Source organism: Dermatophagoides pteronyssinus, unplaced genomic scaffold, assembly GCF_027571235.1.
Source record: "Dermatophagoides pteronyssinus isolate colony J.1.1.1.1 unplaced genomic scaffold, Derpt_VIB-CSIC_2022.12 sq0005, whole genome shotgun sequence".
Classification (NCBI taxonomy): domain Eukaryota; kingdom Metazoa; phylum Arthropoda; class Arachnida; order Sarcoptiformes; family Pyroglyphidae; genus Dermatophagoides; species Dermatophagoides pteronyssinus.
Window position 1 is genome coordinate 830,959 of NW_027461529.1, and position 11,504 is coordinate 842,462.

General features: G+C 34.5%; 4 protein-coding genes across 4 annotated transcripts; 2 read left to right on the top strand and 2 right to left on the bottom strand.

The window, feature by feature from the left end:
• Nucleotides 1-21: 21 nt before the first annotated feature.
• LOC113789610 (rabankyrin-5) lies at nucleotides 22-4,327 on the bottom strand. Its single transcript, XM_027339169.2, has 6 exons — nucleotides 3,440-4,327; nucleotides 2,341-3,372; nucleotides 1,463-2,289; nucleotides 901-1,405; nucleotides 500-847; nucleotides 22-434 (listed from the first exon to the last, which is right to left on the bottom strand). Exons 1-6 carry the CDS (start codon nucleotides 3,990-3,992, stop codon nucleotides 67-69), a joined length of 3,633 nt encoding a protein of 1,210 aa, XP_027194970.2. The 5' UTR covers nucleotides 3,993-4,327; the 3' UTR covers nucleotides 22-66.
• Nucleotides 4,328-4,463: 136 nt separating this feature from the next.
• On the top strand, nucleotides 4,464-5,176 carry ave (sterile alpha motif domain-containing protein aveugle). The gene has a single exon (XM_027339203.2). The coding sequence runs from the start codon at nucleotides 4,617-4,619 to the stop codon at nucleotides 5,058-5,060; it is 444 nt and encodes a 147-aa protein (XP_027195004.1). The 5' UTR covers nucleotides 4,464-4,616; the 3' UTR covers nucleotides 5,061-5,176.
• A 255-nt stretch (nucleotides 5,177-5,431) lies between these two features.
• Hacl (2-hydroxyacyl-CoA lyase) lies at nucleotides 5,432-8,646 on the top strand. Its single transcript, XM_027339174.2, has 5 exons — nucleotides 5,432-5,672; nucleotides 6,375-6,572; nucleotides 6,629-6,993; nucleotides 7,066-7,921; nucleotides 7,984-8,646. The coding sequence occupies exons 2-5, from the start codon at nucleotides 6,378-6,380 to the stop codon at nucleotides 8,530-8,532; spliced, it is 1,965 nt and encodes a 654-aa protein (XP_027194975.1). The 5' UTR covers nucleotides 5,432-5,672; nucleotides 6,375-6,377; the 3' UTR covers nucleotides 8,533-8,646.
• On the bottom strand, nucleotides 8,584-10,494 carry LOC113789623 (SH3 domain-containing protein Dlish-like). Its single transcript, XM_027339185.2, has 3 exons — nucleotides 10,131-10,494; nucleotides 8,852-10,060; nucleotides 8,584-8,780 (listed from the first exon to the last, which is right to left on the bottom strand). Exons 1-3 carry the CDS (start codon nucleotides 10,177-10,179, stop codon nucleotides 8,668-8,670), a joined length of 1,371 nt encoding a protein of 456 aa, XP_027194986.2. The 5' UTR covers nucleotides 10,180-10,494; the 3' UTR covers nucleotides 8,584-8,667.
• Between the last annotated feature and the right edge of the window lie 1,010 nt (nucleotides 10,495-11,504).

Genomic DNA, 11,504 nt, shown 5'->3' on the forward strand with positions numbered 1-11,504 from the left:
TACAAACAGGAAATATAACAGTTTAATCGGTCAGACGAAAGACAAGTTTTTATTGGTCACGGATTATTAATTAAAAGCGCCCAAAGTTAGCACATCGTAACATAGTTCGCATACACGACTTTGTACTGAACGTTTGTCCGATTGGAATTTCATGATTAGGATCTCTTTGGACGAACATCTGGAACAAAGTTCGCGACCACAGTGTCGACAGTGGTGACGTCTATTTGTTATGTTGAATTTCTGACCACATTCCAGGCATTCGGGTCCATCGCGCCACTGAGGCATTCGGGCCAACGAATCCAATAAAGAGGTAAGTAGTTGTCGAGTTGGCATCACGTGGTTGAATATAGACACGCCCTGATGGTTTCGAATTCCCAAGGCTGCACCTTCCTTTACAATCGATCGACATAATTTACTGTTACCGTTCATATAGGCTTCAAGGCACAGAAATTCATCATCAGCTATTTTAGTTGTTCTGTGTTGTTTTCAATCGACTTACCCAGCAATAGAGGCGTATTGCCATCGTTGTCTCGGCCATCAAGGTCCAAATCTGTAAAGTTGGCAACCAATTCTTCGAAGATGGCGCTCGCGGCCACTTTGTTGGCTGATGTAGATAGACAATGAAATACGTTATGACCCCGGTTGTTGCTGATACGAACATCCAATGGTCGGCAACCAGGGCGCGATCCTCGTTCCATTAGTACACGGCAAGTATTGTGATGGGCTTTCATTGCGGCTAGATGCAATGCGGTATTGCCATTTGAGTCTTGGACGCTAGCATCGATGCCCATGTCGAGCAGTATTTCCACCATTTGATACTTGTCCAAATCAGAAGCCAGGTGCAGAGCTGTTAGCACACAAAAATCTAATTAACTAATCTAAATAACTAAGATGGTTTACCTGTTTGATTCTGTTGTGTGACTACGTTCAATTCGGTGCCGGCAAGCACAAGGGTTCGTAAAATTATTTCCGAGCCAGTTTCGGCTGCAAGATGTAATGGTGCTTTACGTTGGGAATCGGCCACACGACAATTGACGTTGACACCATTGTCAAGCAGGAAAAGGACGGCATCGTAGTCGTTGCGTTGCAAGGCAACATGTAGATAGGTACGACCTTTGCCATCTCGTTGCTCGGCTATGTCACAATCTCGGCGACAGAGCGCCTGTGCAGTTGGTCGAGATTTGAGCTTGATGGCCAACGCGAAAGGCGTCAGGCCATAGTTGTCCGCTTTGTGGGCATCACAGGCTGAATAATTGAGCAATAGATCAATGATCTGATGGTTCTGATTCAAAATGGCAATATGCAAAGCCGTTTTGCCTTCCTGGTCGACTAAATTTGCGTCTACTTCCAGATTGATTAATGTTTCGACAACTTCTGCCATGCCCCAGCTACAAGCCATGTGTAGCTGCAACACATTTGAAAAAATCAATCACAACGAAAGAAATCAACTCGTTCGACTTACCGGAGTTTGTCCATCACAGTCTTCTTTACCTTGGCCGTCAGTTCCCGGCTTACGGATTGCATGTATATCACAGCCACTTTGTATCAGGAATATGGCAGCTCGTTGGTTGTTCTCATCCAATGCACGGTGCAGCAATGTTTGGCTGAATCCACCTTCTGTTGACTGGTGCCAGCCGTTTGGATCGCAATCATATTGAACAAGGATAGCAGCCAATTTGTTCGAATCATCTCGTTTAAGGGCTTTCCACAATAGGCTATCACCGTCAATGCTTGGTTCGTGTACGTTTGAACCTAATTGACATAACGATTCTACTATTTCAGCTCTGCCGTGACGTATTGCACATTCGAGGTAGCTTTCGCCGCTATCGGCACACCGAGCATTAATATCGACACCGTGTTCAAGAAGGAATTGAGCGCCATTATCATTGCCTTGTTGGATCATTCGCTGCAGAAGTGAAATTCCATTGAAGTCTTTAATGTTCACATCGGCTCCAGCCTGAATAAGCATTTCGGCTACACTGATTCGACCGGTTTCAACAGCAAGACTCATCGGTGTTTGGTGATGCGAGTTTTTTACGTCCACATCTGGTGTAAGGAGCGCTGAATCTAAGCAACCTTTGCGTGACCATCCCTCATGAAATGAAAGGATTCGCTCGACTATAGCATCATGGCCGCCAAGGATGGCTAAATGAAGTGCAGTTTGATTGTAAACGACTTCTTGGCCATCTTTATGGCAGTCATTGTTCAATGAGGGTAGAGTGACTAAATTGCAATTGACATTTTTTTCAAGTAATAGCCACACAAGATCTTTTAAACCATTTTTAGAGGCTAAAAACAAACAGGTGAGTAATGTGAATTTTCGCAACTCTATCCACTTACCTAGATGCAGTATGGATTCGCCTAGATTGTTGACCAGGTTAACATTGGCTCCGTGTTCTACTAGAAACAGAGCTGCTTTTTGCAAACTATTGCGGCCGCAATGATTAAGAAGTGAGTCGCCCGGTTCGGCCAATCGAACCGTATCCAATGATACGTTTAGTTTCAACAGGCTGTGTGCATAGTGATCATCATCATAGCGATCTATCAACTCAACGGCCATTGCCAGTGGCGTGTCGTGTTGACAATTTGTCATTTCCAGATCCAAATTCAGTTCGTTAGCGGTGTGTTTTTCAAGTAACAGATCAAACAATGCTTGATTACGACGTTCGATGCATCGATGAAGCACCCCATTGCCTTCGCAGTTTGTTTGATTGACGTCGGCTCCGCGTTCTAAAAGAAGACGACTAATATCCAACATATCATTATTGTCTGATGATTGACAATCGGCACATAAATGTAAAAGCGAATCCCCGTTTTCAGGGGTCGTAGAATTAACAGAAGCTCCTTGTTGAATCAAAAAACGACATGTCTGCCATTTGCGTTCGTTCAGATATCGTAGTGAGAGAGGCCATCCACCAGAATCACAAACGTTCGGGTTGGCTTGATGCTCGAGAAGAGTCATTGCCACCGACCATTGACCAGTGCGAAGAGCCATATCTAGTGGTAGTTGGCTTAAATTATCTAATTCGTTTACTTTGTGTACGGTTTCATGCGGCTCATAGTCCATGAGAAGCAAAAAAATGAGATCTTCATTGTGAATATAGATGGCTTTATGAAGTGGATAACGAGATTTTTCAACGAACAAACGATGCAAAAATGGAGTCGATACATTAGCAAAATCATTTTCGCCTAGCGAATCCCAATGAATAGATACTAATTTGGCCGCATAGTCGCACAACCGAGAAAGGGCCAGTTGTTCGGAGATTTGATAAAAATAGATACAATTTTCCACCTGTACGTATGCTAGCAACCATTGTTCGCATTGCTCGACCAATGGTTTTAATTCAAATCGAACAGCGTGTTTGGCTAGTTCTACATTTAAATGATGATTAGTTATATCATTGATCAGGCTTCATTCTATTACATCGGTATTACTTACCAACGGCAAATTCTTGGTCAAACAAACGAGTATCGATGTGGCCAGTGTATACCCAACGAAATAAAGGCTCAACAATTCGAGCAGTCATTTCGGGAAAGTAAAGCCTATCGATTGCATCCAAGTCCGGAACCGACCAATTCTGTGAACGAAATTTGAGCACAAACTTATGAGCAAATAGCTGACACTGGCCATTGCCATAATCGATTTGTAAATCTGAATATAGCCGATTATTGTACAGTGATCCGACGAAATTAACGATATTGGCTACGAAATTGCCTCCATTAAGGGAAAGACAGCGAACATCACCACCACTATCGACATGGTTAGTTTCGTCGTTGATATCAGAGAATTTACCGGTCACCATCAAATGATCGTAACGATTTTGCAAAGCAAGATATTTCCTCTGCAGTTTAATATATTCATCACGTAATAATAATAGGCGTTTATTTAGTTTATCATTTTCGTCTAAAAGTCTTAGCGATACATCGCTACCATCTGCAGAAGTATTACATTCCAATTCTGTAGCATCATCTTTAACGCCCATCATGGTCATCAACTATTCCACATAAAACAGAATCTTAAACACCTTTTCACATATATGCACACAATTATGTGGGGGTCAAACAGATCGGCCAATGTTTGATTAAGAAACAAAAACAAAACAAAAAAGACGTTTTCGATCGCACAGTTGACAAGTGAATGGTAAAACACAATGGCTTTGATCAGTTTGATTATCGTTTGATGAATGAGAAAAAAAACATCCAGGCATGGATTATTACCGTTATTATTATTACAAAAATGCCTGTTGATTGTCTGACTAAAGTCATGGTCAGCAACAACCATACCTAACCTCAAATACACGGTGGCCAGACATCGTCTAACAAACGCCCCTCATCATCGTTGATTACAAAACGCCGATTGCTGCTCAAATAAACATTCTCGTATAGCTAAACATAATACCACTTGCACATTGTGAATGCCATGCCATGAAACCAATCATCGAATCTGGCCACTACTACGACGACGATACAATAAAAAAAATGTATATTGGCGGCAGCACTATTCATATCAATAATATGCTCACCGAATCGTCGGTTTTGTATTGACAATCAAATTCTATTCAACAGGCCTTACAGGTAATACTAATCAAATCCATTATCAAATTATCAATCAAAACATGACAACGGTTACATCTATAAACGAACAATCTAACATAGCGGCAACCACCAACAACGATTTGATTGGCCGAAGACCACGACCAGTATTTTTTTGGTCAAATGGGGAAGTTATGAAATGGTTAAAACGATGTTGTGAACAATATTATGAATTATATGGTGATAAATTTCTTGATAATGAAATTACTGGCCGTTCATTAATACGAATTCAAGAAGATACATTAAAACGAATGGGTATTGATAATCCATCGCATCGTGATGAAATGACTCGAATCATTTTAAAATTGAAATTAAAATCCGATATGATCGAAATTAAAGACCTTGAACGTAAAATGCATCATCAACAACAACAATCGCTTGCACATGGACCTAACGGTGCTAATGGCCAATGCGTTATGATTGCTTCAAATAAAAATCACCAGTATGGTACTACCGTCGATCGATAGATTTTCCGAAATTGATTCCTTTTACTTTTTTATTCTCATACCATTACTATCAGTATTCTATTTTTCCTCTTTTTTTTGTCTAATTGTTAATCTGAAATAAATCTTTGCTTTTGTAATCGCATTTTATATTACCTTGATTCACGAAAAAAAACATTGTGACATTCGATCGTTATGATCATTTGAACATCGTACAATGTAAATAAAAAGTTTTTTTTTAGTTTCGGAGAATCTCTGTGTGGTGGCACCATCTATTTGTTGATTCTTAAAAAAAGGCTAAATGACAAATGTTTCCAAATTATGGTGACAGTTGTACCGATTGGTTGGAAAAGAAAAAAAAAACTTTTTGTTATTCTCCGTTTCACTTTTTTTTTGATGATAACAACATTTATATCAATTATCCAATTGTGTTTAAAAAAACGAAAATAAATAAAATCCATTCGAATTGTATAAAACGAGTACAATCTTTTAAAAAAAATCCATTTGAATTGAATAAAACGAATACAATCTTTTATAAAATCCAAACGAAAAAAATATTTACATTGAAAATTTCTAGTTTAAATAACTAAAATCTATTTATCCGTTTCTTTTTTATTCAATTCAAAATTTTATTAGGTAAGAATTTTTTCTTTTCAAGATCATTCGACAATGATTGTTTTAATTATATAACAAATATAGAAAAAAAAACCGGTTTTTATTTTTATTATCCATTAAAATTAAACCGGTAATATTTGTTGTGATAAAAAAAACTTGAATGTATTTCGAGTTTTTTTTCTTTATTTATTCATTCATTCACTCACTATTTTTAATCATTATTCTTACTTTTCGATGATAATAATAATAATTCAAGTCAATTTTTTTTCCAATAAATTTCTTTCAAATTTATCAAATTTTTTTGTTATTATAATTTATTGATTGATAAAACGTTTTTCAGGAAAAAAAATCGTTCGTAAGTAAATTCATATCAATCTTTACATGTTTTTCCTTTACATTTTTTTCTAATTTTTATTTATTTATTTTGGATTTTTTTTTTTTTTTTTTTTTTGGTCGTATTGACAATTTTTTTGTTGTTGTTGTTTCAATCACTAAAATTATTTCAATTTCATTTATATATCATCAATATTTTCTTCATTTTTTTTATCAATATTTATTTTTCTTTTCCTTTATTTCTTTTTATATCATTACTATCAATTATTATCGTGAAAAATGAACTGAAAATTTTTTTTTGTTGGCCAAAATGAAATCGTATATTGGTGGCATAAACGTTTAATAAAAAAAAATCTTATTATATAAACATGAATTTTATATGAAAATTAGTTAATGTTTTTCATAACAACCGTTACGATATTCTTTATTTCATCATTGGTGACATATGTTCTTGTAAAATTGTCACTTGAAGGTAGACGAATATTTTGTCAACAAATTAATGATTTATTCGATTTATTAACCGATCAAAATAAAATGATTCGTTGGTTTAATAGTAATATTAATATTTTCTATCATCATTTTTGCAAGGTATTATTTTGTTAAAATATGAATTTTAGTTAAAAATATCTATATTTGAAAAATAGAAAATCGATCCCAATAGTACCCGGCATGGTGGTGAATTGGTTGCATCTGTACTACGTTCACATGGTGTACAACGTGTTTTTACATTATCTGGTGGTCATGTATCGCCCATTTTGACAGCATCCGAAAAATCTGGTATAAAAGTAATTGATGTTCGTCATGAAGTGAATGCAGTTTTTGCTGCCGATGCTACGGCTCGAATATCTGGTATTCCAGGTGTTGCTGTTGTTACTGCTGGTCCCGGTGTAACAAACACTGTAACTGCTATTAAAAATGCACAAATGGCTGAATCTCCTGTCATTTTACTTGGCGGTGCTGCCGCATCATTGCTTAAAAATCGTGGTGCATTACAAGATATTGATCAATTGTAAGTGATAATCATTTTTTTGCCCGTTTGATGATGATCATAATCGAATATTTTTTCTTGTTAATTTTATAGATCATTATTCAAACCGATAACCAAGAAAGCTTTTAGTGTGACCAAAGTTCGTGATATTGTTCCATGTTTGAAAGAAGCATTTAAAATTGCCCAAAGTGGAACACCGGGTCCAGTTTTTGTAGAATTACCTATCGATGTTCTATATCCTTATAGTATTGTTAGTAAGGAATTTGTTGCCGCATCTGGTTCACAATCGATGGCCGGCAAAATTGTCGGATGGTATCTGAATAATTATATGAACAATTTATTTGCTGGTGCATTTGATAAAGAGCATGATGTACAGCCATTACCATTGGACATACCTTATGCAAGTGAATCCGAAATTTCAAAAGCTGTCGAAATGATTACCAAAGCTAAAAAACCATTAATGATTCTTGGATCACAAGCTGTATCGCCACCAATTGGTGCCGATAAATTGCGACAAGCTGTTGAAGATCTCGGTATACCGGTGTATTTAGGTGGGATGTCACGAGGTTTATTAGGACGTAATTCTCCAATCAATATGCGTCAAGCACGTCGTGAAGCAATAAAAGAATGTGATCTCGTTATTCTTGGTGGTAGTGTAGCCGATTTTCGTCTTTCATATGGACGAATATTTTCACGAAAATCTAAAATCATTTCAATCAATCGAAACAAAGAACAATTGTATAAAAATACAAAAATTTTCTGGAATCTTGATCTTCCAATTCAAGCTGATGCTGCAAAATTTTTCGTGGATGTTGCAAGTAAATTAAAAGGATCATATAAAGTTGATAGCAAATGGATTGAAACACTTCAAGAACGTGATCGTAAAAAAGAAGCTATAGCTTTACAGATGGCTGCCGATGTGCCTGAAAAGCATCTCAATCCTTTAGATGTTTGTATCCATATCCATATTTATAGTTATTTTAATTTTTATCTTGTTATTCTCTCATTCAGATTTTGCATAAACTTGAAAATACTTTGGATGAAAAAACAATTTTAATTGCCGATGGTGGTGATTTTGTTGGATCCGCTTCATATATTTTGCGTCCACGTGGTCCATTGTGTTGGCTAGATCCTGGAGCATTCGGCACACTTGGATGTGGTGGTGGTTTTGCTTTGGGTGCTAAACTTTGTCGCCCAGATCATGATGTTGTAATTATTTATGGTGATGGTTCACTTGGATATACATTAATGGAATTCGATACATTCGTACGACATAAAATACCTGTGATGGCTTTAGTCGGTAATGATGCTTGTTGGACTCAAATTGCACGTGAACAAGTGCCTATGCTTGGTTCAGATGTTGCCTGTAATTTGTCCTATGCATCCTATGAAAAATGCATTGAAGGTTTAGGTGCAAATGGTATGCTTATGGATACTGATGAACGTACCAAAGTTACCGAACTTTTTGAAGAAGCAAAGAAATTGAGCCGTACCAAGCCGGTTTTGATTAATGCAAAAATTGCAAAAAGTAAATTCCGTGAAGGAAGTATTTCTGTCTAATCATTCATTTATTCTTTTATAAAATGTATTGTTTTGAAAATTTTAAACTGATTTAAAAATTTAAAATTTTTATTTTTATACACAATAAATTTGATTTTTTTTTGTTTTCAAATATATCAGATAATGAATGACATTTCATGAATGATATGTATAAGATATGTTTGCCATATTTGTATTCGGCTGTATTTGACCACCACCAATTACATTTGATTGACCATGATGATGATGTTGATGAACATGATGAGCATCTATTATTTTGAAATATAAAGATGTTAATGTTAATGTTTTCAAATTTGGATAATAAGAAAAATACACTTACTTAATAATAAATCAATTGGATATGTAAAAGAAACCGGTACAAATCCTTCTTGTGCATCTGAACGCATTATCCAAAACCAATCCTGATCATCTTTATTTAATACGGTAATAATTTCACCACGTTCCACACTAATATCATTTTCATCTCTTGCAACAAATGTATAAAGCATTACATAACGACCAGATTGATCTTTAAAAAATGGTTGAATTTCACAATTATTATTATCATTTGTCGCCGATTTGTTTTCTGTTGATAAATTTGACAATGTTAGATATAGAGATTTTGGATTTTGATTTGGCTGATGATGATGCTGATGATTGATTAGTTTTTCATTTGTAAATGTATCAAAATGTTCATTATGATTACTACTACTAACATTTGAATTATATTTTAAATTGATTTTTTGTGAACTATTTGATTCGGCTGATATCATCGATGATATGGCTAATGGACCTGTTTGATTTGTACTTGGTGTATTTGTTGTTGTTGCTGTTGTTGCTGCCATAACAAGATCTAAATTCATAATACTGTTGTTTTGTTGTTGTGAAACTGATTCTATTCCCGGGAATGAATGATGTGATTGAGTTGGCGAATAACGATTCGGATGATTACTATTATTAGAATTATGATAATTTAATGTCATAAAATGTTGTTGATCATTCGAATGTAAAGTGTTTGTTTGAATTATTTGATTGCAATAATTTCCATTGCCAATAAAATTAATATGATGATCATTATTGTTATCTTTATTATTATTTAATAAGTTGGAATTTGTATCGATTGTATTGATTTCATTGAAATTACAATCAACCAAAGAATTTGGTTCACTTCTTGGCATTTTTTTCTTAAAATTCATTAATAAATTATCGATATTTGTTTCAATTAATGGAGCACAATATGATGCCGGTATAAATCCTTCAGTAGGTTGTCCATTTTGATCACGTTGATCGGTTGCAATAACATATACCCAATCATTTTCCTGATAAAGAACATTGATAATTTGGCCACGTTTTACTTCCAATTCATCATCAACACATGGTGTAAAATCATGTAAAACAATCATTTTTGAATTTGGTGATAAACCATTCTCTTTTTCAATACCGACACGAACTAATGTTTCGATCGAAGCACTACCGGTAATTCTACCCATTGGTGGCAGTGATTGAAGATGATGTCGTGTACCGGATAATAAATCCGATTCATGATGACCTAGGAAATTAGCAACAAAATTGTGAATACATAGTGAATCGAATGATATAAGAATATTCTTTTTGTTTACCATGTTTCTTTTTGTTTCTTCGTATCCTAACTGGACAGAAAAAAGCCATAATTGGATACAACAAAAAAAAAAAATCAAAATATTTTTAAAAAATGTTTTAATTTTTTCGACAGACAAAACAAACGAAAAAAAAGCCGAGTAGTATTTTGTTGAACATCGACATGAACATTCCACAAAATATTATTGCAATCAATATCGAAATTGTCGTAGTGGCCGATGATGATCATCATTATCATGATCGTAGATATGGTGGTGGTAGTACAGTCACTTGACCACTTGTTGTATACTACATCACACGAAATTCAATAATTTTGAATAACTTTTTTTTTAACTAGTTCCACAGGTTATTATGAATAGGGTTTAGCTATAGCCTTATATGTTTGCTGTCCCACCCCCCAAAAAAAAGATTTAGGCGCCATTTTATTTTTAAATGTAACAATGTGAAAAATAGAATCAGTATACGAAATTTTAAGCAAATTGAATATTTTATTGATAAAAGATAAAAAGACAAAAAATTTATTTTCCATCATTTATTCGTTTGTTTGAGAAAAAAAAAGGGAATTGAGAAAATCAAAATCGATCAATCATACGATCGATAAATCGATACATTTATATCATCATCATCATCATCCTGACAATGTTTGTCATTTCTTCTTTCACGCAAATAAATATCCATACCTTATCCACCTTATTCAAGAGAAAATATTCTTTTATTTTCCACCGGAATTAAAGAAAAAAAACATGAATGAATGAATGAAACTGAATTTCAAATGAAATGTTTTTATGTCGTTCCATTAGATATAAGGATAAAATTGTGACAAAAAAAATTCGGCCAGGTATTTATGAAGAAAAAATAAGTCATTTTTTCGAGGTAATCATAATCGTCATTGTCATTGTTTTAGACAAACACAAACGCCGAGAGACAAATATTTTAGATACAAGTATTGATTTTACAATCAAATTGAATTTTTCCATTTCTGTTTTTTTGACATTACATTTCTTAAATATAGATTTAATCAATGTTGTACCAATCTGCCTACCTGAATTTTCGTTTGTTTCGTTCGTTCGTTCGTGTGCCACACGCTCATTCGAATATACGTCAAACGAGAAACAAGAGAAAAAAACCATCAAAAATTGTTGAATGATAATGATGATGGTAATTTAAGAATCAATATTTGGTTTCATTTTTTTTGAGAAAATAATATATACAATACAAGTTTGGGGTTTGCGAAGGAAGAGGAGGGGATCGTATTTAATAATAATGTTGAATGAATAAATTGAGTGGAAATAGTTATTCATCATCATATAAAATATTACAAAAGCTTATAAATAATTTGAATCTAAACAATTTAACTTAATTATCAACACTGCAAT

Bases quoted from the DNA above. Each gene is read 5' to 3' on its own strand.
- LOC113789610 (XM_027339169.2), bottom strand. From the start codon at position 3,992: ATGACCATGATGGGCGTTAAAGATGATGCTACAGAATTGGAATGTAAT. The intron at 1,406-1,462 runs GTAAGTCGAACG...AATGTGTTGCAG, and splicing joins ACTGTGATGGACAAACTCCG to CTACACATGGCTTGTAGCTG. The intron at 435-499 runs GTAAGTCGATTG...TGTGCCTTGAAG, and splicing joins CAATACGCCTCTATTGCTGG to CCTATATGAACGGTAACAGT.
- ave (XM_027339203.2), top strand. From the start codon at position 4,617: ATGACAACGGTTACATCTATAAACGAACAATCTAACATAGCGGCAACC.
- Hacl (XM_027339174.2), top strand. From the start codon at position 6,378: ATGTTTTTCATAACAACCGTTACGATATTCTTTATTTCATCATTGGTG. The intron at 6,573-6,628 runs GTATTATTTTGT...TTTGAAAAATAG, and splicing joins TCTATCATCATTTTTGCAAG to AAAATCGATCCCAATAGTAC. The intron at 6,994-7,065 runs GTAAGTGATAAT...TTAATTTTATAG, and splicing joins TTACAAGATATTGATCAATT to ATCATTATTCAAACCGATAA.
- LOC113789623 (XM_027339185.2), bottom strand. From the start codon at position 10,179: ATGGCTTTTTTCTGTCCAGTTAGGATACGAAGAAACAAAAAGAAACAT. The intron at 10,061-10,130 runs GTAAACAAAAAG...CTAATTTCCTAG, and splicing joins AAGAAACAAAAAGAAACATG to GTCATCATGAATCGGATTTA. The intron at 8,781-8,851 runs GTAAGTGTATTT...TCAAAATAATAG, and splicing joins TCCAATTGATTTATTATTAA to ATGCTCATCATGTTCATCAA.